At 41.1% G+C, this 23,575-nt stretch overlaps 1 protein-coding gene across 19 annotated transcripts in view; it reads left to right on the plus strand.

Moving 5' to 3' along the window:
- Positions 1-23,575, plus strand: part of LOC100650792 (polypyrimidine tract-binding protein 2) — a 421,711-nt gene that overhangs the window by 187,642 nt on the left and 210,494 nt on the right. For 6 of the 19 annotated variants that reach the window (XM_012317493.3, XM_048413318.1, XM_012317495.3 and 3 more), the window contains exon 2: positions 2,614-2,665. The exons of 10 other annotated variants lie outside the window; for them this stretch is intronic. Coding sequence is in view for 3 of the 9 variants with exons in the window: in XM_048413315.1 (XP_048269272.1) it covers positions 19,055-19,153 (99 nt within the window). In the remaining 6 variants the exon portion in view is untranslated. Of the gene's footprint in view, positions 1-2,613; positions 2,666-5,885; positions 9,121-19,039; positions 19,154-23,575 lie in introns of those variants that run through there. 3 more of the 19 variants (XM_012317491.3, XM_012317494.3, XM_048413315.1) reach the window with 3 other exon arrangements.

The following is a 23,575-nucleotide window of genomic DNA, read 5'->3' on the forward strand; positions in this document are numbered from 1 at the left end:
CCGGGGGACGCCAGTCACCGGCTTGGAATTGTGTAACAGCGATTTGTCCACGTTTAGCGGCGTCGTTATCGTGGCATCGGTCGTGCATAATTCTGTTTGAACGAATCATTATTGCGGTCATCCGTACCTACGTGCCGGTAAATCCATTTACGGTCGCAGCTGTCGATTGTTCCACGTGTTAAATTACGAAGGATGATTGATGTCGTGCCATGGACCAAACGGTGCTTTAAAGGCGCGTCGAAACAAACATCGATAAAAATGGCAGATCATTCGTCCAAATATTTCGTTTAACGTCCAAGTATCTAAGAGGTTTCTAAATTGGTCGGCGAACAAGTTTAGAAATGTATCAAAGTATCTAAATACTGTGAAAAGTATCTAAAAAGTATCTAAAAGTTCCATCAAAAGATCGGAGAAATTTCCCAGAATAAATTCAAGCAATTGGAAAAGTATCTTCGAGTGACCAAGCAATCCTTGTAAATAATGTAAATTAGAGAATTTCTTACGACTAGAACTATCGCTGACAAAATTGAAAAACGAATCGCATTAACTACAGCTACATCCATCTTGCACGATCGAAGGTCTCGTTAGAAGAGTATAAAAATCCCCTAGAATAAAATTATAAAATTTCCTCCCTTTCTCTCTCTTTCTCTGGGGACCTAATCCTCGAAAGTCGTTTCTAATCCTCGAAATCAAGCTATATCGACGCAACGCGAGTAAACGAATTTCTCACGAGGAACAATTTTCCCAGAAGACGCTGGAAATCCCGGAGAAACGTGACCCAGCTCGAAAGTCTCCCGTTCCAAAGACGAATCTATCACGGGAGTGAAAATCCTGTGGGCTGTGCGCGGCGAACGGCGCGATTACACAAATTATAGCGGAGGGCGGGGTCGTCTCGCCGCGGAGTAAGTTAAATAGGATTCCTAGGGACATTTCGATCTGCCGATTTTGCGGATCCTCTTTAGCTAGCAGTCTCCACCACCGAGCTAATCCCCGACGTATGTCGCGATTTCGCGATCTGCATACTGCTTAGCCCCGCCCGGAGTAATTTCCCAGGGACTTAGGCTCGGTTCTCAACGGCTGACGCCGCGCACGAAACGGTTTGCCCAACGTATTAAGTCGTTGCCGCGCGCCGGGATTAACGATCGACTCGCGATTTCGTTTGCACTTAACCCGTGTGTGAGCTGGAATTAGATCCGGATTTGGTGCCTTTCAGAAATCTCACTGTCGAAAGGAAAATATTGCGAAATTACATACGAAATAGAGATGGCGAAGTGTGAAATTTTCCAAAAATCCTACCAGGACTAGACTTCTCATCTATCTATATATCGCGTGTGAAAAAAGAAAGAGAATGCGATACTTCAAGGGCTTATGATACTCGGCGAGTGGAGCGAGAAATATGCAATCAACGTAGGCCCTGCGATCAATCCTGTCGACGTAAAATCGATCGTTATCATTTACGAACATTCGATGTCGCGAGTGAGTTTCTTCTTTGAAGGTAAACAAAGAGATCGATTCAGTAGTACGTCAGCTCAAGATCGGGGAAATTCTAAATTGTCCTGTGAAAATGTTCTCAGCGCAGAATTGCACCATTCGAAGAAATATACTAAATTGTGATTTTCTTAGGAAGAATCTAATTGCTGATTTTTAATTTACCGAGGTACATGTTTTTCCTCCACCTGGTATTCGATTCTTTAATAATTTAATTTGTTATATCGTCTTAACCAGCGACTTTGGTAATCTGGCAAATATTTGGATAGAAATATCTCATAAAATAATCGTTTACGTAACTAAATCGCAGGTGGTTAATTTCCTCGTTAAATCTTCGTCAAAACGAAGGGAAACATTAAAAAAAATCAAGCTACCGTGCTGCACCAAGGTTTGATATTCTCATGTAGAGAAATACTTTTACAGTGTCTTGTAATTTTATACACGCTTAATATATACCCAAATATACGCTAATGACGTAGGAAGACTTGGTAAAGTTTTTTTGATAAGCTTCCCCTGTACAGAGCTGAATACGTGATATACGAGTTAAAGGATTTAATTTTATGGCTTGAAATGTCTGGTTTTTTTTTTTTTTTTTTTATGGAAACACACCGAATTACCGTATATGAATGCAGCAATTTTTCAGTATTTTTAATTATTTCTCCTGGCTGTTGGATGAATTTTTGTGAAATGTTAGATCTTGTCATATTATATTTTGCACCACGTATTCGTATAAGGATTGACAATCTTTTGTAACGTATTACGTTCTGATATTATTACCGACCACTGGTCTGCGGATTTTTATTCAAATTCATATTTTCGTGAATACGGTGGAAGGAATAGGACCTAGGCAGAAATTTAATTTACTTATTAAGCATTATAAAGAGTATACTTTGAATATTTTATACGTTTTTACGTATGTCACGTGCCTCTTTATATCTTTAAATTTCTCACGATTGCATAAAAATCCACAGTTTACCGATCGTATTATACGTATATTATAATATTTTTTAAGAAATTAGTCAGTTCGCTTGACGGCTGTATTCACGCTGTATGTTCTTGCGATTGCACGCAACTTTCGTCCAGGTGTCTTACTAAATTAAGAAAGTATATTAATTTCTGTTGCAGGTAAGATATCTGGCTTCTTTGGCTCCGTTTCCTTTGGCACGCGAGCAGCTCGGTAAGTTAATTAAATTTTTCTTTTACTACACCCCACCGCCGTAATTAAAAAAAAAAGATCAAAGAAAATTTATCTGCTTGTTGCGTAGCCGGTATTACTACGAAAGCTTCGTTACGTGTCTCTTTCAATTAATATTTTAAAACACCTTTCGCCGTACAAAACCCGGTTGCGAAATGTAATTAGGTAAATCTTTGAGCGAAACGGTTACAAATAACGTTTCCTTAGAGTACCGATTCGGGGACTTTACTTAGACTTTATACTTTGATAAATTGAAGACAGATCTCTCTGTATTTTTGTGCCAATTTTGAAGATTTTGTTGAATATGCTTGAGAAAATCGGGAACATTTACAAAATTTAGTGGCGAAATTAAGATATTAATTTAGTGTTAATTTAACGAAAAGATCTGGAGATTTTATTTGAAAGATGTAAGAAACGAAGCGTTTCTTCTGAGTCATAGTTACAAAGTTGTTGATACTTCTGATGGAAAGATGAATTTTGTAGAGCGTGTTATAGGAAAGTTATTGTAAAAGTGTTATCGTAAAGAAACTCGTAAATAATCTTTTAATAATAGCAATGTCGCGAGAGATCTGATGAATATTATAGGGAAACGGTGATTCTCTGGTGACTAGGGAATAGGTATCGGAAGCAGCTTGCCCCGAAGTTAAAGAAAGCCGATTTCCTCAAAGTCAAGGACGTACGAAAGAAAAAGAAAGAAAAATAACAACATTGAAAACGCGAACAGCACCGGTGCCGCGTTAATTAAGGATGGCCATGATCTGGAAGAGCCGCGACACCTTGTAATTATTTCATTTGCCACTTCTCGATTTGACAGTAATTAACGAAGCCACTTGGCCGAACGAGTATTAGCGCGTCAGACGTGAAGTCAGCTCCGTTCTTCCTCTTGTTTAACCTTCGTCTCACCTTATGGAACCGCGGTCGCGTTTAATTAACGATACCCTCCTCTACCATCTCTCCACCCCCGCTGGTCTACGGAAATATTCGTGTCTGAGGGATTAGCAGACTCCTCGGTGTTAGTCTTGAAATTTTCTCTAGAGAGATCAGCGGGATATTTAAATTTCGTTCTTTTCGTCTTTCGCTTTTCGATACAAGTACAGATAATAACATCTGTATCGACGATATAAAACGAATTACTAATGTAACGTAAACAAGATTTTCAACTGTTTCTCAAGATTGCCAGTTTCACGGAGAAATGTTCTCGTACGCGCTTTTCCCAATTCGAAGAAGCGAGAATCTATCTCTTGCACAAAACTGTGGTTTCGTTCCCTCATTTATTCGTTCAGTGCGGATAATCAGGTTACCACTTTCGAGGGAGCCGATTGCTCGAGCATTCTCGAGTCCGTCGAGGGTGAATCGGTTCGTTGCGCAGTCGATCCTGATCGACGCCGCTCGTTTCTGAACAATCAGAGCTCCGAAGAACCCATCGATGGTGCTCGTGGTCGCCACCAATTTCCCGTCGTTTTTTCCCTCGAGGACCACTGTCTGATCACGCCTTCGAATTTCGATTCCTTCCCCCATTTTCTTCCGCTTTTCATCCCTTACTTGCCTCGATGATCGTAATCTTCGCCGTTGGCAAACAATTCCAGGAACGTGTTTTATTTGTTCGAGAGCGAATTTTACGAACCTTGTTTTCTGATTTTTCCAATTTTCTATTTCTCTCTCTTTTCTCTTTCTCTCCTTCCCTCCTCCCTTTTCCCTTCTTTTTTTAAATTTCTGAACGTTTTCTTTAAGAAGGGCGTACTTTTGTTCATCTCGAGGTGGTTGATTGGGGTTTTTGTTTGCGATCGTGAATTCTTGGTTCCTCTACTACCATTGAAAGAGGGAAACGCGTTGAAATAAAAATTAAAGAAAAATCCAGGGAGATTAAGAAAGATTGAAGGAACAGGATAGCAAGTTGAAGAACGACTCGAAGAAGAACTCGAAGAAACTTTATAACGCGAGCGGAAGAGAAAATTGAATCTACAAATTTCGAAAGAAATATCGAAGAAATACCGATGACACTATTTGTTTCTAACTATTACGAACTCGACTCGATAACGTCAATATTAATCGTATCCATTAAGACAAGTTCCCTGGTTTCTTTATATATTTTTTCTGCAAGTTCTCGATAAAGATTCATCTTTTCCATTTGTCAGTCCAACTGACAATTTCGTAAATTCCAGTTCTATTTTGAGACAATATTTTCCTCCTTGACTGTTCAATCCTGCTTCAGTCTCCGACAATTCCGTTTAAGGAATGTATCTTAGAAACGAACTTTGCGCAAAACCTAGAAGTTACACACGATTCATTCATGGTTCTCGTTTCACCGAAACGTTAGGAAAGCGAGCTCGGCCAGCCACTCGAAACTCGAGCGATCTGTACTGCGTAAACAAAATTTTTCAACATCGCTAAAGACGCAAACCTCACCGAGAGTCGAAGAAACTTATTACTCGATCAAATGGGATCCATTAAACATATGAAACATAGACCGCCGTAACCATTCGATACATCGATATTACAACCTCTACTCCATAAATCATCCTAATACGAGTCCTAATTCTACCAAGCCCATTAATGTAAAACCACTGTAACACATCACAACCGTGCAACAATGCGGAAAATCACACGTTCCCTCCACCTGTCTACCACTATTCACCATTCAGCCTCTCCCCACCTATCGCGAAAACGCCGCACAACCAGTAGAGAAAACCCTATGAAAGCGAAAGATCAGTCACCAAAGCAGCCACGTTGCCCCGCGAAGAAGGAATCGGTCTAACCTGGCCAGCGAGAATCTACTTACTCGCAGAGTCCCACCGAGCACGGAGTCGGTCGATCGGGAGCGAGAAAGGGAGAGAAATAGACACGCGACTCGAAGAAAAAGAGACGAAAGCGGGCGAAACAGGGTTAGTACCCACACCGTTGCTGTTTCGGCCGAGCTCAATCGTCGCTCGGTGGTAGGGATGAGTGTTAGTGGTGGGGGAAGCGTATGTGCGATCGTGTAGGCGGCGTAGAGGCACGGAGAGGCACGGAGAGGCACGAATGCGCGCTGGCGCGCACACTCGAGTCGTTTCGTGCAAGTTCGCCTGCGCTCGGCCGACGCTCGCTCGCTATTGGCGACGCCAGGCGCGTCGGGGCGCTCGGAGCGGGGGACAGCGTTTGAAAGCCGCGTATACGCGGCGACACGACCCGGCCGCGGCGACGGTGGCGGTGGAGGCCTACGCGGGCGCCGCGAGAGAGACGCTGCTCTCAGTTGTGTCAAGCTAGGCGATCGAGTAGGACGCTCTTTAATCGTTCCCGCCTCCGAGTTACTCTCTCACGTACACACACACCGCCTCACACACACACTCCCACACACACTTCTCTCCTTCTCTCTTTCTCTGAAACACCCCGTGCAGGTCGGTCCGAACCGCGGCAACGAACCAGCTCTTCGAAAGCCAACGCGACATCACACAGTAACACACGTGCACACAGACAGACACACACGCGCGCCCGACCGATATCTGTCATATCTAACTCCGTGCTTCTCTCAACCCCATATATCTCCGGCAGAGTAGTTCCACTACGATACGTCTCTTAAGTTCGTTCTCTCTACGATTCGACACGTCGTATCGTCGTACGTTCCTGTCTCTCTCGAAATCGGTGTCCACCTGGTCCTCCACCGATCGGCCGTCGTTGTCCGGTATATTATATCCTCTGCCTCCTTCTTTCTCACTGTTTACGCCCGCCCGTGTCGCTGGCCACGCGCGCGTGCCAGCCGGCCGAGAGATCTCACGCGGACCAGCCCTAAACGCTCAGTGTGAAAACGGTCGACACGTGATACGCCGTGTGCACGAGAGCCCCATAGAGGCTACTCTGATCTCCCTCCCTTCAGTGTGTCGAGAAACGAGTTTGAGCAACGACAGCAACGTAGAAAGAGAGAGAGAGAGAGAGAGAGAGAAAGAGAGAGAGAGAAAAAGAGAGTGAGAGAGAGAGAGAGCGAAAGAGAAAGAGAAAGAGAAAGAGCAAAGCCAGTTGTCACAGAGTGGCACATGCATGCACCGGCTCTTTGATCACAGTCTCACTGCCCTCTCCCACTGTTCGACCGTGTGTGTGTGTCTGTGTGTGTCGAACGGGAGTCCCCGTGCTACGAGCATCGTCCAGCGAAGAAACCGGTCGGAACGAAAGAAGGGGAGAAAGAGATAAGGCTTCCTCGTATTTGCCGGCCGTGTGTACGAGTTTCAAGGTCGCACACGTTCAATCGCGGGAGACCTCCCTCGTCGGTGTGCTGCCAAGTCGAACGAAGATAGAAAGAGAAAGGGAGAAGGAGCCGGTGAATCTGGAGCAGGAGGATCATTTAAAGCGGAGCGGCGAGAAGAGGCCGGCGAAGCTTGGCAAGAGGTGGGGGCTCGCGGGAAGAATCGCGAGGCCGGGATAGAGAATTATATTTTTATTTGCCGCGGCTGGCCGCGATTCGTCGGTACTAGAGAGCGCTGTTGTTAGTCGTTCGGGCGTTAGACGTGGCTTACGCGTCTATAAAGAGAGACTACCGTATAATAAAAAGAACAAAAGAATAAAACGTGCTGTATAGCTAGAAACCGCGAGGGAGATTCGGATAAATATAATAAGTATAGTCCCTCTTAGAAGTAAACACGAATCTGTGTTTGTCCTTATGTATAAGTAAAAATTAGGCTATTTAAGTAACGTAACGTATATAAAGAGATGGTCGCGCGTGAATAATGAGCGACCGATCGCACTAAAGAGAATCGCGTCAAGACAATCAAGCACAGTAGCAGGTTGGGCATAACCGAGAGGAATTTTAACGACGTTTTCAAAAGGGAGAGGTGGCAAGGAACAGCAACCACGTGCGTTTCCTCCTCCTCCTCCTCCGCATGCGAGTCTAGCCGATTGAAAGAGAGTAAACGAGTATTCGTGTCTTCATGTGATCTCCAGCCTCTGTACTACTTCCGTACACGCTCTACGTACATACATATATTATTCTACATAGATATTTATGTATATATACTTCTACACATATATATATACACATACGAAATATATATATATATATTATATATATTTACACTTATATATACATACGTTTATATGTATACACCCTTCGCACATATCCGATCGTTGGGCCGCGCCAGCTGATCCGCACCGGAAGTAGAGCTAGGCCCGACCGTGTTTCTTCCCTGTTTGCCCCGATTTCAAGGGGCGTCCTCTCGTCAATCTTCGTGACAATCATTTTTTCAGCTAGCTCTCTTAGCTAAAGTGTCTCTTTTTAAGGAAAGAAAAGAAGGAACAATCACGAATCAACGTATGTACCTACGACGTTTCAATTAACGTGCGAGCGAGCCGTGCGAAGAGTCCCTCTACCCCCATACCCGTCAAAGAAAGAAAGAAAGAAAAGAAAGGTACGCTCTGCCCTCTGCATGTATATGCGCGTATGCATGCGTCTGAATCGCGTGGCCGTGTCACTTCAACCGTTTTTATCTTTGCTCGGTGCACAGACCCACTTGCCCTAACTCTAACTCGCTCACACACTTTGACAATCATCGTATATCTAACAGAGCGGTCGCTCGTCTAGACTAAACCGCACACTATCGCTCTAGGCTTAAACCAACGTCTTCTGAGTCTCTCTGTATGCGTGTTACCGGTCGTATGTGTGTCTAGTACAGTAAGGACCGCGTTTAATCCGATGTACGCGCGTGTTAGCTCTTAAGGTGTACCAGTTAGGCTCTCTGACGTCTCACGTCCGGACGACTATACCTAAATTGAATTAACCGAAATTCGAGTCGGGGCAAGATCTCTCTAAGAAGATTTCAAGGAACTTGGCTGGCCTCGCGGTTCGATCTCCGCGCCGAGTTCGAGCTCGAACTCGCGGGAGGAGTCGAAAATTGTTTTGAAGAGGGATCGAGCGACAATCGGCCAAACTGTGGTGGCCGTCGTTCGAGTTGGGCCGAACGAGCAGGACGGAAGCTCGGTATCATCAGCCGTCGTTGGAACGCGGCTGGGCCGGTGAGGAACAACGAGGCAGGTTTTTCTGGAGATTGCACTCGTTGGGCGGCCGAGGCTTGTTCATACCCTCGGCGACGGGGAACGGAAAGTGTTGGCTAGCGGAGACGATAGGCGCCGACGAGGCACGTTCCTCCATCACCACGTATTTTCATTCGTACCCGTTTGTCCCGGGTGGTGCGGTGTCCCTGCCTCCGCCCCTGCTGAACAGCATCAACAACGCGGCGGCAGCAGCGATCACCCCCGGCCTAGTAGGACACCTCTTCGCCGGCCAGCAAGCCTGCAACATTGGCTGCAACTGCACCTGCACGAATATCGCCAATTGCAATCCGCACCACCAACAACACCATCACCATCAGCAGCAGCAGCACCACCATCATCAGCAACAACAACAGCATCATCATCGTCCCATCGCTGCCACTACGGTCCTCCTGCAACCGGTTGAACACATCAAAGACACCATGGTGAGTGGAAGATTTGTTTCTTTCGTGGCGCATTTTCGGCCGATGTAACTCGAAAAGAGAATTTTGGATGTCGACGAGGTTCGCGAGTTTCGCGAACATTCCGTGTCGCTTCTTCGGGTCAGACCCGAACAAGAAGGCGCAGTTTATAAAACAGGATTGCAAGAAACACCGATATAATATGTTCGGTTTGATCGGTGGTAGTTGTCTAAGTTAAATTACTTAAGTGCTAATCACGGAATTATAATTTTACTTGGATCGTAAAACATTTGTCTTCAACGCGTGTTCATCAAAGTAAACGTTTCATTCTATTCTAAGCGTTACAGGAAATTAGACGTTCCACGCTCGATAAGGACGTAAAAATTCCTAGCCAGCGTAACCATAAACGATTCATAGTCCTCGATCTTTGCAAATTAGAAACCTATCTAGGGATCTCGCAAGAGAATCGACCGAATCAGAGTTTCATTTCGAAGTCGGAAGTTTGTAACAGTGGGTCAGTCCCACGACGCGTCCTTCAGGTTAAAGGGCTCTCGTTAATATCGTTGTCCGTCGCATAAATTAGCCACAGATCCCCTGGTTGTCCATTTGTTCGCCGCTCCGAACCACTAAGTAGCTTTTACGACGCGATTGTCCCCCGACGCTCGCCAAGCGGGTTTAATACTCTATTCGACGATTGCTTATGTTCGACTAATAAGCCGGCTCAATATGCGGAACTTGCAGCGCACTGGTTACGTATTCCATGTTCGAGGATCGATTCGTGTTTCGGAGTTACCGTGTTACGTTTTAATCTGTGTGATAGTGTTCCATTTATCGAAGGATATTAGGTCTCTGAGATTGTGGTGGTTAGTGGGTTCGAGTCACGGTTTGTTCGGAACAATTTCAGGACCGGGCGAAGGAGTTTAGAGAAGTAAAAATTGCTTGGGAGTGGTAGGTAGCTTTCTTCAACGGTTAAATCAGAACCTTCGGTCGAAGGTAGGAGAGCAGAGTCGAGTCGTCGGATGTTCGATTCTTTGTTGCGAACAATCTTTCGTTCCAAAGTAGAGTAAATTAGGATTATTTGGGTCAGAAGGTGTAATACGTCAATCCATATTTCGAACGCGAATAAATTGAGCGTTCCGATGGGGCAGCATTCTCGATCCTTTCAATTTGCGTTTTCAGCCCTTGGGAAAACGTGCGTGTAGTCGTGACACGTGTATATAAATTCGTAATACAATTCACAGACATCTTGACGCGACGAAATCGCGAGTGACGCTCGTGCGCGTAAATCTTTTCAGCAACGGTGCATTGAAACGGGCTGTCAAGAGGCAACGACCGTTCCCCCTAGCTCCTCGAGCGTGACGTAAGCTGCATTCGTCGTTGGATCTCGCGAAAAAATCCCCAGACTCGACGATTCCGCGGCCAGCTCGCGGCGGAACACGGTTTCCCTTCTTCCCGCCACTAGGAAAAAGAGTTGCATTGAATTTCCGCATGTCCCTGAGATATTTCCAAAGGAGTTTCAGTGATAGATGGCTCTCCAGGTTTGGAAGTTGGATATGGTGCAACGCGAGTCATTGAAATGGAAATTAAGTCCGTCGTTTTTACGTTTATATCACTGTCGTGGAGCGAATACGTTTATTAAAACGGTGATTTTCTTAAACGACTGATTTTTTCACTCGTACTACGTTGCTGTAATCATCGAACATCGAACAAAATCGTACGAAAAACCCGAATAGTTTCTTCATCGGTCGGCCTCCGAAAGGAGTCTCCTCCCATCCTACAACGTCAAACATCGAACAAACCCAACCTAGAATCACGCCAAAATCCCATCAATTACGTTTCAAAAAAATGTTGTAACGTCCAATAACACCAGAACACAATTTCTTTCCTCACTTACGACCACATCTTCTTCTACCACCCCGATTTCATGCGAAGACGCGATCGAGCGGAAAGCCCGAGTTTGTTCAGGATTCTCGATCAGCATCCTCTCGACACCTGTCGATCGTAGCGGGATTAAAGAGGATGCCGCGTCTTGGTTGGCGAACCTCGACAAACAGAAAGAGAGGAGCAGCGGAAAACAGAAAGGATGATAGGCGTTCGTCGGAAGTGATAGGGCAAGGTCGGGGGTTCCCTTGGCGCGAGACTCGTCCCTGTTTACACAGCAAACGCGTCGGGTGATTCATCGTCGTAGCTAAATCTGTTCCTGATTCAGTGGTTGCCATGCCCTGCTCGTTACCGGAAACCTCGTTAGCCGAAGCTTTGTCTCGCGGCTTTCTTCCGCCATCTTCCGCGAAACCAGACGTTTCGTGTCCCTAAAAAATCATGAAATTGTGAGAAAATTTGCATCTCGTAGCCAGCATTCACTTTGCAATCATTGTTCTATGAAGGTTTCTATGAAGGTACAAATAAAAGAATAACGTTTAGAAAATTTGTATCTTGGATTTTCATCGGTTTTTATATTTTAGAGTGGCAATATTCATTTTGGAACGTCTTTATGATGATTTTTTAAATACTATTAGTAGCTATTTGACGGTTGCTTTCCACCACAATGAAGCGATTGTCGTCGAATCATTACGAAGTAATGCAATAAATACACGCATATTACACAAATTGTTTCGTAAATTTCAAAGTTCCAGATCTAGAATTTTCAGTGTATTATTTTGCACGCGTTTCTTATTACGATTAATTTTCCTTATTACACGATATCTGGGTCACACAGTCGCTGTTATCTTCTTCGGACGGAGAAGCACGTTTATCTTTATCAGACTACTGTTACATTTTCGATTATCATATAAGATTCACGTGTTGTCAGAAGAAGCGACGATAGTTTTAAAAAATGTACAAAGTTTAGACTGGCGGCTATCTCCGTTCGTCTAAGCTTCTGTACATCGCTTAACACGCATGCACACACACCATTTGTCATTTCCCGTGCTTTTCCTATTTGAAACAAGCGACGTATAATGGACGAATAGTTTACTTTCATTTTGAAACGCTATTTATCTCGCTGTTTGTCGTAGATTAGTTTCTGTAATCTCTTTTAAAACGTCATTGTCGATAGAATTTTTCAATTCTCCTTCTTTCTTTAATGAAAAATTACCAGCCTTCAATTTCACTTTACATTTCATATATTCGTGTATAATACAACAATTCGTGTATAATAAATAATTGGGGACTCGATACAGTTTGGTTCAACGTCACCGTATACTGTACTATAACATTTAATTTTTGTCAATTATTGGATTCGCTCACATTTTTCTCGAAAAGCATCGTCTAAAGCATTCGCTTTGTCGAAAATTTTTTAATTCATCAAATTTGTCTCGTTCTAGTTAAAAGAATGTAATACCTAAATTTACCTTGTTCCAAACAATTTAGCAAAACATAATTCGAATGACGATTCGGATAAACAACTTCTATGTCATGTTTCTCACTGGTCCACGATGTTGGGAGAAACTTGTTTCGTTGTTTGTCGATAAAACGAGCGAAAGACGAGCGTCTGTTCACCTATTTCTGTGGAAGCTCGAAGGAAACGTCAGCGAGCCGACGGCGATATGCGGTGGGATGCGTCTCGAGCTATCTTCACGGTCCGTTCCTTGTGTACATCGGCTAATTAGCACTCTGCTGCGAGGAAATAGTTGGTATCAGACGCTTCGGTCTGTTGGGGCTTTGGTTTGATCTCTTGGGACCTTGCGAACCAAGTTCCTTTGGGCTTCGGCGTTTCTCGGCCACTGAGAAGTTCGAACAAGTTTTCCATTTCTTTGGTTTCTCGTGTTTGACGGATTTGTTGGGTCAACGGTGGTTTTTGCCCCTCTGTGTTTCTTGAGACGTTGTTAATTGAAGAGCAGAGAAGGAAACACGATACGTAGGTTTCGGAATAAATGAAAAAAATAAAGTAGGATATTTTAGGATGAACCTTTCTGTTCACAATTTTTATCTTTATGTGAATCAAGATTATTCGTTCAGTTTGAAAATCGGAGAATTCGTATACGAAAAATATATTCGAATTAACGCTACGCTACACTTGGCCAGATTACTATAGAAAAATATGAATTTAGAACAGGCATGTAATGCGTTGTTCAAAAATATCAATTTGAAACACGCGCTATTGTATCCTTAAAAAATACGTACCAACCGAAATTTTTCCTTACAAAATATCGATTTATGAAACGCGTCAATTGCTCGTAACTCATATACATATAATAGAATCGTTGAGATTTCCACTATGTTATTGTTATCACGAAACGAGCATCTTCCTTTGAATATTCAGATGGTAGGAAATTCTTGATAACTCCGTCGATGCGAAAGTGACCGTAGAAAAATTCACAAAGCGGCACATCATCCACGAGATGCTTCTTAAGAACGCTACTTTAGGTTCGCATGAATAACGCAAGAGCAATGTTCTTGCGCTGAAAATTGCCAGGGAAGCTTTCGCTCCGTTTCCTGGCGAGCTTATCGCGAGTGGTTCTTGAAAATTTTTGTCTTAGGAGCCGTTCGCAAGAAGGGAGATTTCCACTTCGACCCACTCTACAGCATTAAAAATACTACGAAATGTACAAACATAACAGATTAATCTTCAAATCTTCTTTATGCAGCTTTCATAGCGCGGAGGAGCGTCGAAGAGGCAAATCCTCTGGAAAATTCGCTTCTCCTAATTGCGTGACTCTTGCGTCGATTCAGCGGTATCAGCGTTGTTAACACAGAATAGATATATTTATCTTTAGCCGCTTAATCAGTCCTGTATTAAATTACTATAAAAGTCTAGCGGAAGGAGCTCGCTGACAATAAAAATGGAAGCGAGCTCCGTAACTTGTTTCTTTTCCTTCGCTACCTGTTCGTCTTCCTCGCTGTGCTCAAGAACCGTATCGTCTGCATCCACTTCCGGCCCGTGGATGCCATGAAAAATCCTACTCACTGGTTAATTATTCGAGTATGCATTCTCGAACATTTCTCTCTCGCGATTCCCTATCTTCTACTCAAGGACAGCATTAATTTTAAAAGTAACTTTATTTTTTCTAATGTAGTCTACAAGTAAACTTATTTTTTATTCCTACAAGTTAGAATTCATTAGAGAAATAATAATTACGAAATCCATTCAGAAATGAAGTTCGTTATAAGAGGATTAGAGAGATAAAAGGGCAGACTAGGATTAAATAAAATCCAAATATCACGCTCGATCGAGTTTGCTGCGCAAAAACTCAACTTTCTCGCTCGAGCTAACTAACACTTCTAAGCAACCCCGAAACAAGTGTGGCTCTTTACCACTCTAATACGCAAACAGCCCTGCGTGGAAAGCCACTTAGACCGGTTGCATTTGCATAATTTGTAGGAACAGCAACGATCCGTGTTATCAGCGACACATATTTCCATCGTAGTTTCCCTAGACTCGTCCAACCTCGAGTTTACGAGGCTTCTCCAACCCCTGTGTATCGAGGCGTCGATTCGATACGAGCTTGCGAAACATCTCGGCCACTCGCGATAAATTTCCACGGTTTTATCGACTGGAATTTGATTGGGATTCGAGGAACTTCTGTTCCTGTTCGTGGTGCTAAATTTCCCTGCAATAACGCTTGCAGTTCGATTGTTCGTTCATTGACCAACTACTTTGGTAAAACATAACGATGTTAGAACCGTGAACAAATTTTTGTCTCGTCGATCGTTCGTAGTTTTTTATACATTTATAGGAAATTTGAAAGTGGAAAATAAATTCACAGAATGCACATAATACGCTTTCCATATTACCGACATAACAATCAGAATGAAATATGTATATCTTCCTCAACTACATACACACACATATATATCTTATTTTTCCAAACACAAAATTTCAATGCGAATAAAGCAGAGCGACGAAAACACAGGCAGAACTCAAAAATAATTTTTGCCTGTTTCACAAATGGAAACATAGAATATTTAATACGAAATATTTCAAGCAAAGTAAAAATCCATTCCGATAACCTTTCATCGTTGAACATATTAATACGCTTCAACCATCCCTGTCATTCATAATTCCAACATCGTCTCTCTTGCATTTTGCTAAAACACGAAATACGAATAAAAGAAAAAGTAAAAAAAAAAAAAAAAAAAAAAAAAAACATCATATGACATATATCATTGAAAACGAAACAGAGATTTAACTTTATTAAATTTGTTTCACCTTCGAATAGATGGCAGTAGCTTGCAAAGTTCATGAAACTATATTTTGAACTGTCTTTTTCGTTTGTAATATTTGCAGAGTATACGCGAAAAATATAACAAGTCACATTTCGCGTCTCTTATAGAAAAGTAAACTCAATGCGAAAATGAAAAACCGATTCCACGTCGAAACTGTCTTTGAATTTAATCTTGGCTTTAAACGTGTGTTTTTCTCGCGCTTTACATTTAAGAAAATATTAGTAACGTTAATTACGCAGACTAATATTAGTCGAGTTAAACTACACTGGTATTATTCGTTTCTAGAAAAACATCGTGGATATACTGTATCTTCGAATCTATTAGGTTATTGCTTTTCTCAGCTATTTCGTATTAAAATATTCCTATCTGACCACGAAGCGACAGAAAATACAGGAAATAAAAGGAATCAGTTATCTCGTTTTTTCCACGCGGTCTTTGAATCTTACAAACATAGATATTCTAAAAGAAGTAACAAACCTATCTTCTTCTTCGCCTTACGTCATTAAAAACGTAGAAAGCAAAATTTACATAATTTTTTTTAGCGTCGATGAGCGTTTCCTAGTAAATCGAGCAAATTTTTCGAGATATCTACGGGGCGTCGTGTTAAACAAAGTTTCGCAGAGATCTCGAAGTTTCCAACGAATCTTCAATTTATTCCCGCCGCCCCTCGCTTCCACCGGTAGAACCGTTCCGATTCTTACGATTTACCGTCGCGTCTCGATTAAAGCACCGCCTGATGCACTCGATTGATTCCCAATCGAACTTGGACGAGCAATCGGCACGCTCGAACAACGATGTTATCGGTTATTTTGCCCACCGTGCCGCTGAAACGAATTTTCGTGCAAAGCGGGTGGCACACAGAATAGCGTTGTAATTGGTTAATTGGTTTTATGGAACTTTTATATTGTTCTACTATTTCAATGATTTTAGAATGGTTTTTTAAATTCCTATTTAATGTTTAAAAGGATCTGAATACCGTACTTGCTTGGAATAAAATATTACTTTCAACTGCGAAATTTTGCTTTTAGAATTTTAAATTATAAGATTATGATTAAAATGATAAAAATAGGAACGTGATTCGTTATTTTTCTATTATTCGCTGATGTGCTTCTTCTAATAGGAATAAAAAAATTAGTTTCTTCTATCGATATATTCATTTATTTCGATATTTATATTTCAGGATAACGATCGTGTTTCGATCATACAATTTCATTTGACATTTGCATTCTGGCCAGACGTTTCTTACGAAGTAGACTGCAGTGACCACGAAACGTCGGTCAAAAATCCAAATGCCAGGTACAAATGCAAAATCGAAACACGAATATCTTATGCCGAAAGGCGAATATTAAAATATCTAAAAGACATTATGGTGAAAGTTTGAAATTCAAAGTACGATCGATTTATTTATTTACGAGTTCCGTATGTTATAAAGCCTTGTGGCCGTTACTTATCGCAATACGAACATGGTTATCACGGTAACAATATAATATATGAAACTAAAGAAATATCAATGTTTCTTTATTTTAAAATACTAATGAAATAAAATAATTTTATCCGCGTTTTAATATCCTCGAAAAATAGTTATGAAAGATTCTTAAATAATAGTTAAAGTTAAATATTCAAGAATCATAGCGATAATAAAGATCTGATACTGTGAAGAATTTCTATACTAGTTTTTTAAACACGTTCCAAACGCTCCTAAGCGCTGCAAAATCTTAATCCACGACTTCCATCCTGTAAGACGCGAATTCCTATTCGCACCTTCACAGTTAAGCATCGACGATCGTGAGAAACGCGAGACAATGAGAGCCTCTATGAAGAAAAGATGGACGCATCAATTTGCAGCTCGCTCGATTATGCGAGAGAGCATCGCGAGTGTCGCGAACATCGTAATTCTAATGCTTGTGAGTTCCAGAAGGTTAAAAACAAGAGAGAAAGAGAGAGAGGAATCACGCGACCTAAATTCAAAACCCTGAGCTCTAACGGCGTCCCGACGAAAGGAATGAGACCTCGTCGCCCGTTTTTCCCGCCCTTTTGTGCCCGAAAAGGGAACGAACTAGGGGGAGAGAGAGAGAGAGAGAGAGAGAGAGAGAGAGAGAGAAGAGAAAAGGAAAAGTAAACGAGCGAGCGGGAATCTCGTTTCTTGTTCTTTCTTTTGTGTCTTGGGTGTCGCAGGGGCCTACTTTCGATCTCATTTTCAAGGATCGCCTTCCATCTTGCGCCGTCTCGAACCTTCAATGGCAATTCCCTTGGCAAAAGGGTGGGTTCGAGACACGGAAGGGTGGCTGGAAGAAAAGGAAAGGGTGTAAATGGGGTGGTATCGTAATGCGGTATTGTGAGGACGTGCCTGTAGGCTCTCTTTTCCTCGCTCTCTCTCCCTGTCTTTCGGGTTGACGCTGTTGTTCACGAAAGGTACAGCTGAGATGCTGCTACTAGATGCAGTTAGAGAAGAAAGGGTGGTTTGGCTGCGATTGATTCTTCGAATTTTTTCTTTTTTTTTTTTTTTTTTTTAGTAATTCGAAGGTAATAGATGCCATAGATATTTAATTTAATTTAATTTGATTTAGTAACCCTCGGACTACGCGGAGTCTCGTAACGGTTCGTTGTCGATCCAATTCGTATTCTCCTCGTTTTCGTAGCGCTTCCGTACGTGATCCTCTGCTTACATAAACCAACATTTTAAATTGTTATAAATTAATTGTATTAAATTATAATAATGTATGATTTTCTCGTATATATGAACGTCGGTAAATATCACGTTGGATCAAGATAAACCCATCGCGATCGTCTGATGGTTAAACAGGTTGAATACCCTACCCGTACAAAGCTAAATATAAAAGAAAATACCGAACGGGCAAGTAACAATACGGAGAAAGGAAGCACAGCAGAAAGAGAATGAACAATTGACGAAAGCAACGAGACAGATCGGTTTAGCGCAGAGAAGCTGACCGTCGTTATCGAGTAGTACAGTATTCTAGAGCGAGGTTTTTAACGTATTTACGTTGTCCGAAAAAAGGTCAATTTTCTCACTAATGCAATTAACAAGTGTGCATATTGGACAAAAGGGGTCGACAGCATCGGAGCGAGACAAGTAGGACGATGTTCTAAGGACCATCGGTGCTTTAGAGGGGCTGGTGGACTGAAATTGACAAGTAATAAAATGAGATCGGGTGAAATGTACGTTAAAGATATTATTATGTAAGTATGTAATGGGTAACGTGATAAGAGAACCGTTTATTATAAAAGTCAGCGTTGCAATAATAGGAATACAGAATGGAAGGAATAAAGGAGAAGGAAAAAATAGTTAGTGTAGTGGTTTTCAATATTTCTGAAAAGATCGTTTTTTCAAGAATCTCCGTTAAATTTCCACCATTTCATCTGAATCACTTTTCCGCATTTTTTTTTATGCAGAAATAATCACCAGTGGACATCTTCGGACGGACATACTGTGCTACATAAAATAACAAAATTTATGTTATATTTGAAAGATCGTAGGTTTGGACGTTAACTGTAAATAATAGAATGTTTCTGTCGGTAATGTAAATACAATCGGTCTGAAGCGACGTCGAGCGGGCCCGAGCGTACTCAAAACCCCTCGGTTCGTCCCCTCTGGTCGACCTTTTCGAATTGTTAGTCTTCCCTCGACCGTCGCGCAGTTTGGTTCTTCGTCGTGTTTTTTGCTCGAATTTTTCACCCCAGTTTTCACGTGTTTCCTTTGTTCCGAGTGATCGTGGTGTGCGTGACTGTATCGTCGCAGTATCGTGTGCTTGTGCATCGGTGAAGATCGTCCGCCATGATTTTCTACGACCGTGTGACTGTACCCCAAGCGCCTCATGCGCCTCAAACGCCTCGAGCTCCTCAATACGCCATTCCTTTCTACAGATGCAATAAGGTAGAGATTACGCAATAATCGATAATATTAATACCGAGTTGTATAACATTGCACAATGTTGTATACACCGATGATTGTTTTGCGTCAGTAAATTGAGCTTATGCCGTAGCTTTGCGTTTGTAATGTTTCTACATTGTCAAAACGATACGTAAGAATATGTATCGTTAGAGAGAATCGTCGAATCGAATATTTGAAAGGTTTTTCAATAAAAATACGAATCTATAGGAATTGTATCTAGGAGTGAAATATCAGTCGATTCTCTCGCGAAAAATTAATATTGTAAACGGATCACAGGTAATATATCACTGCGATAGTAAAAAATATCTGGTCTATAAAAATTCCGATTAGTTGTTGTATTCAGTTATCAATTTATTCGATTCGATTAAATAAATATACGCGTTTAACGATACGACTTTCGATTTCCATTTCGATTACGAAGAATTATAAATTTTCTTTTACTTTTCATTTACAAACTATCATATTCACCTAAAAGTTTAACGTTTCTCCGTTTAATTGAAGTATACTCTTGCTATTCATGTGGGATAATAATCCCAGCGACGTACTTTGATCGCACAGGATTAAGTAATTTCAAATTGTTGAAAGCGATAAAAATCTCGATTCAGAGAATCTGTAATATAATGATATCTGTCTTAAACAGCTAAAAAATTCATTTATATTCGTTATACCGCTGTTTACTTTACTGAACTCAGTCGTCCAACGAATAATGTGTGGATTCGTTGAATTTTTACATAACGTTGAGACATCTCAAGTAGTGTTAAAAAATGTCTTATAAATGTAAAGTCACAAGTATATATACATATATAAAATAACATCAAGATTCTTCATATTTTAATTAAATCGTAGGAAAGTAATTTTAATCTGTATGAAATATTACGAAGAACCCGGACGAATGTATATTTCTTAAATTCTTTTAGAATCCATCGTACCTCTGCAAATTAATTGTTTATTTTGTTTTAAGTAAAAATCGATGTCACGTAGGTTTCTTCTAGGTGTTTCTCAAGGATCTCCGTTTTGAGTTTGTTGTCATTGAATCTATGCCTCTATTTCTGAGAATTCCTCGTCGAATGTTTTCTGTTTGCATCATCCCAAACGTTCGGTATCCTTGAATTCCATATTGCTTCAGTGATACTAAAATAATTCTAATATTTGTCGAACGTTGTTAATATCGATGTACCAGTGGTTACACTTAACCAGTTTAACCGCGGAATTTAGCTTTAAAAATCCTTTACTGGTTGCGTAATTGAAATCAAGCAATGTCGAGTATACGCGTCGAATGTAGGGCAAGCTATAAATTTAACGAGAAAAGTAAAACAAAACGAGGAAGGATTACATTTTTATTCGATACAAAATTAGCAATTCATTGTTGAAAAGGGTATTGCTATCGAAAACTTAGAAATTGCCAAAAAATAATAAAATAAAGCGCGCAAAACAATTCGGAGAATAGCCGATATAGAGGATGCATCGAGAAAAATAATCAACTGAATTTATAAAAAGCAATACCTTATAGGGTGTATAATCCTTTTTATAAAATACACAATAGTTTTACTATATACTGAAAGTATAAAGGAAACATACCACTAAATGCCATTTATATTACTTTTTACTAAAGATCTTCTGTTCTTATAGCGAATGGTAATTTTTTATTTTACACAGCGAAATAAAGTTTTGGTTTGACGTGTATACGCGTCGAACGCAGTTAACCGATTAATATTCTATTTCGATATTATCTATTTCTCTATATATTATGGTGATATGATTGTAATTTAATATACAGCATATATTTAATTTATCGTTAATAATATTACACTTCCATTGAATTGAAATATATTTAATTACAACAGCCGATAGAACAAGGACTTAATTTTAATTAAATCCGCTACAAGTTTTCGAAATAAATGATCAAATTGTGGAAATTAGCCAGCAAAATTGTCTGAAGTTGAAAAATGTCAAAGTGTACGTAACAACACGAGGCCATCGACTCCAACCATTTCCTTATATACCGTAGGTAAAGTAATGCCCTAGGTATCTGTTACGGGCAAAGTAAATGGTAAAAGGGAGCGTATGCAGCGTACGTGCGCGGTCTATTCGTATTGGTCCAGGGGTTGCTCCTTTCAGTGGAGATAAGTGACCGTGGAAATCGTGAGAAAAGGTCTCTACAACCTAATGGTTGACAAGGTTCCATGGTCCGCAAATTTTCAGGCGATTTTTCCAACGTAAGGAAATCGATGAAAATTAATGGAAGTTCAACCGAATAAATGAATATATTCGCGTGTAATTATTTCATGGTATAAAAGCGAAAAAATCGGCAAAAATGAATCACATTTTTCCCATCTGTGATCTTTATTCGTGTATTTTGACTACTACGGTGTATAACCGAGTCACTGTATAATACTCTATGTTATATAAAATACGCCCGTTTTCTCCGAAAACACGTAAATATCTGGAAAACTACGCTACGCACAAATGTTTAAAAGAAACGTACAATTTCGAGGTAGGCATATCATGTCGATGTTTATTTTATCTTCTGCAATTGCTTGGAAAAGCTCTTCTGTGATCACTATTTTTGTAGCTATATTTTTAAGTAACAGCTATATTTTTGTATCCCACGTTGCTTGTAACCGACATGAAAACATTTTCGAAACGCTATTTACTTGTATTTTTTGCATATCGAGCATACCACTATCGAGATATTAAATGTCAAACTTGATACGCCGGCGGCATTGGCGTTATCCAATGTACACGTCAGACTTTGTACATCATGGTACCTCTAAAAGCAGCCGATTGTGTGTGTACATTTGTGTGTACTAAATACTGTACCCAAAACGGCTAGTCGCTTGTCCTTCCGTTTGATGTTCACCATTGAACAGGATTCAACTTCCCATCCTTTCCAAACATTAATACGTCGATAGTGGTTTATGCAAAAGATACACGTAAAAGTGCTTTGAAAATTTGTTGATATCGGCTGCAAGAATATGAAACGAAGAGATGTAGTTTCCGTTTAAAAATATAACTTGATGTGATCTTCACAGGGCTTTTGAAAACGAATTGCAAGATAAAATAAATATCGTCGTGATACGTTGTTTCTTCGAATTTAAAATTTCTTCCAATGTATTATTGCATCAAAGCGTTGACTAAAAAGATAACAAGATTCGATGTCAATAAAATAGGAGTGTCTATGATGTTCACGCGCATGAACACCGAATTTATGTTTCCGTAAGACGCTGGGGTGCAGACTAATAACGATTAAGCGAGTTTCTATGGGATTGCACGGGAATGGGTTCTCGGGTTTGCCCGGAAATTTATTATAGTCGTGCCACGATGGCTTGGCGATAGAGCTGCTTGAAAACGATGCCACGCAACTTATTATCCGTAACGAATTTCAACGTCCGCCATGTTGAAACGTCGCTGATAATTGACGTTGTGTAAAGATACTCGCTACCAGGAAATATGCTCTGTAAATTATCGCGTGTTAATGGGGATAGAATTATTACCGAAGGGGCGGTTAGTTTTCTTTAGATTCTGTGTAGATTATTTTCTATGCAAAGATAATTGTTCCAGGACTTGTTTCTCTTGTGAATTAATTTCCTCGAGCTATTCTTTCGAATAATATCGTAGTGTTTAAATTCGTTCTTGATCAAACACTCGATTACAGTGTCAAATCACCTAGTAACATGCAACAATGATCGTCAACGAAGCAATTATATCGCGAATAGACAAATCTCTTCTCAAGAATTCTCGACTTTCCACTTTTGTTTCTCCGAAACGTATCTCGCAAGCAGCCCTCCCCCTCCCAAACACACATCCTCCGATTAATCCCATAGTTGTCTCCCCTATCCATGCCAACAACTAATTCTACACACCCCATCCGCATATATCCTCGAACGTACGGTTTAATATCTCATCAAGGAAATGATTTCGTGACGAATATCCAGTAACCAACCCCCTTTGGTCGACGACTAAGAGAAGGGAGGAGGTCGTTCGATGAGAAATACGGTGATTTAGGGGAATTCGTCAGAAGCGGTTCGAGCCTGTCCGGATCTATTATTGGCGTTGGAACGTAAGTTAGTGGCCGCAGGGGCTGCTGGCGAAGTACACGGGGGTGGTTTGCACCGATGGTGTCTGGGGATAGCGTGGCGGACGTATTAGGTAATTGTGGGGGAGTGAGGACCGAGGAAGCAAGGGGTGATTTATATTGGCGGCACGTGACGCCGGATAGGAATTATCGTTAGCCACCTTGCTACCCCTTACGTGCGACTCCGTTTCCTTACACGTCTTTCAGGACGATTCGAACGAAACGATCTTCCATTTCCATTACCGATTTGTACTTTCCTAATCTTTCTGCCATTTTTATTCCGCTTTCGGGTCGTTGGACAATTATTTGAAAGCGAGTTAAGGATGTTC

This window comes from Bombus terrestris, chromosome 16 (genome assembly GCF_910591885.1).
Source record: "Bombus terrestris chromosome 16, iyBomTerr1.2, whole genome shotgun sequence".
In the NCBI taxonomy this organism is placed as follows: Eukaryota; Metazoa; Arthropoda; class Insecta; order Hymenoptera; family Apidae; genus Bombus; species Bombus terrestris.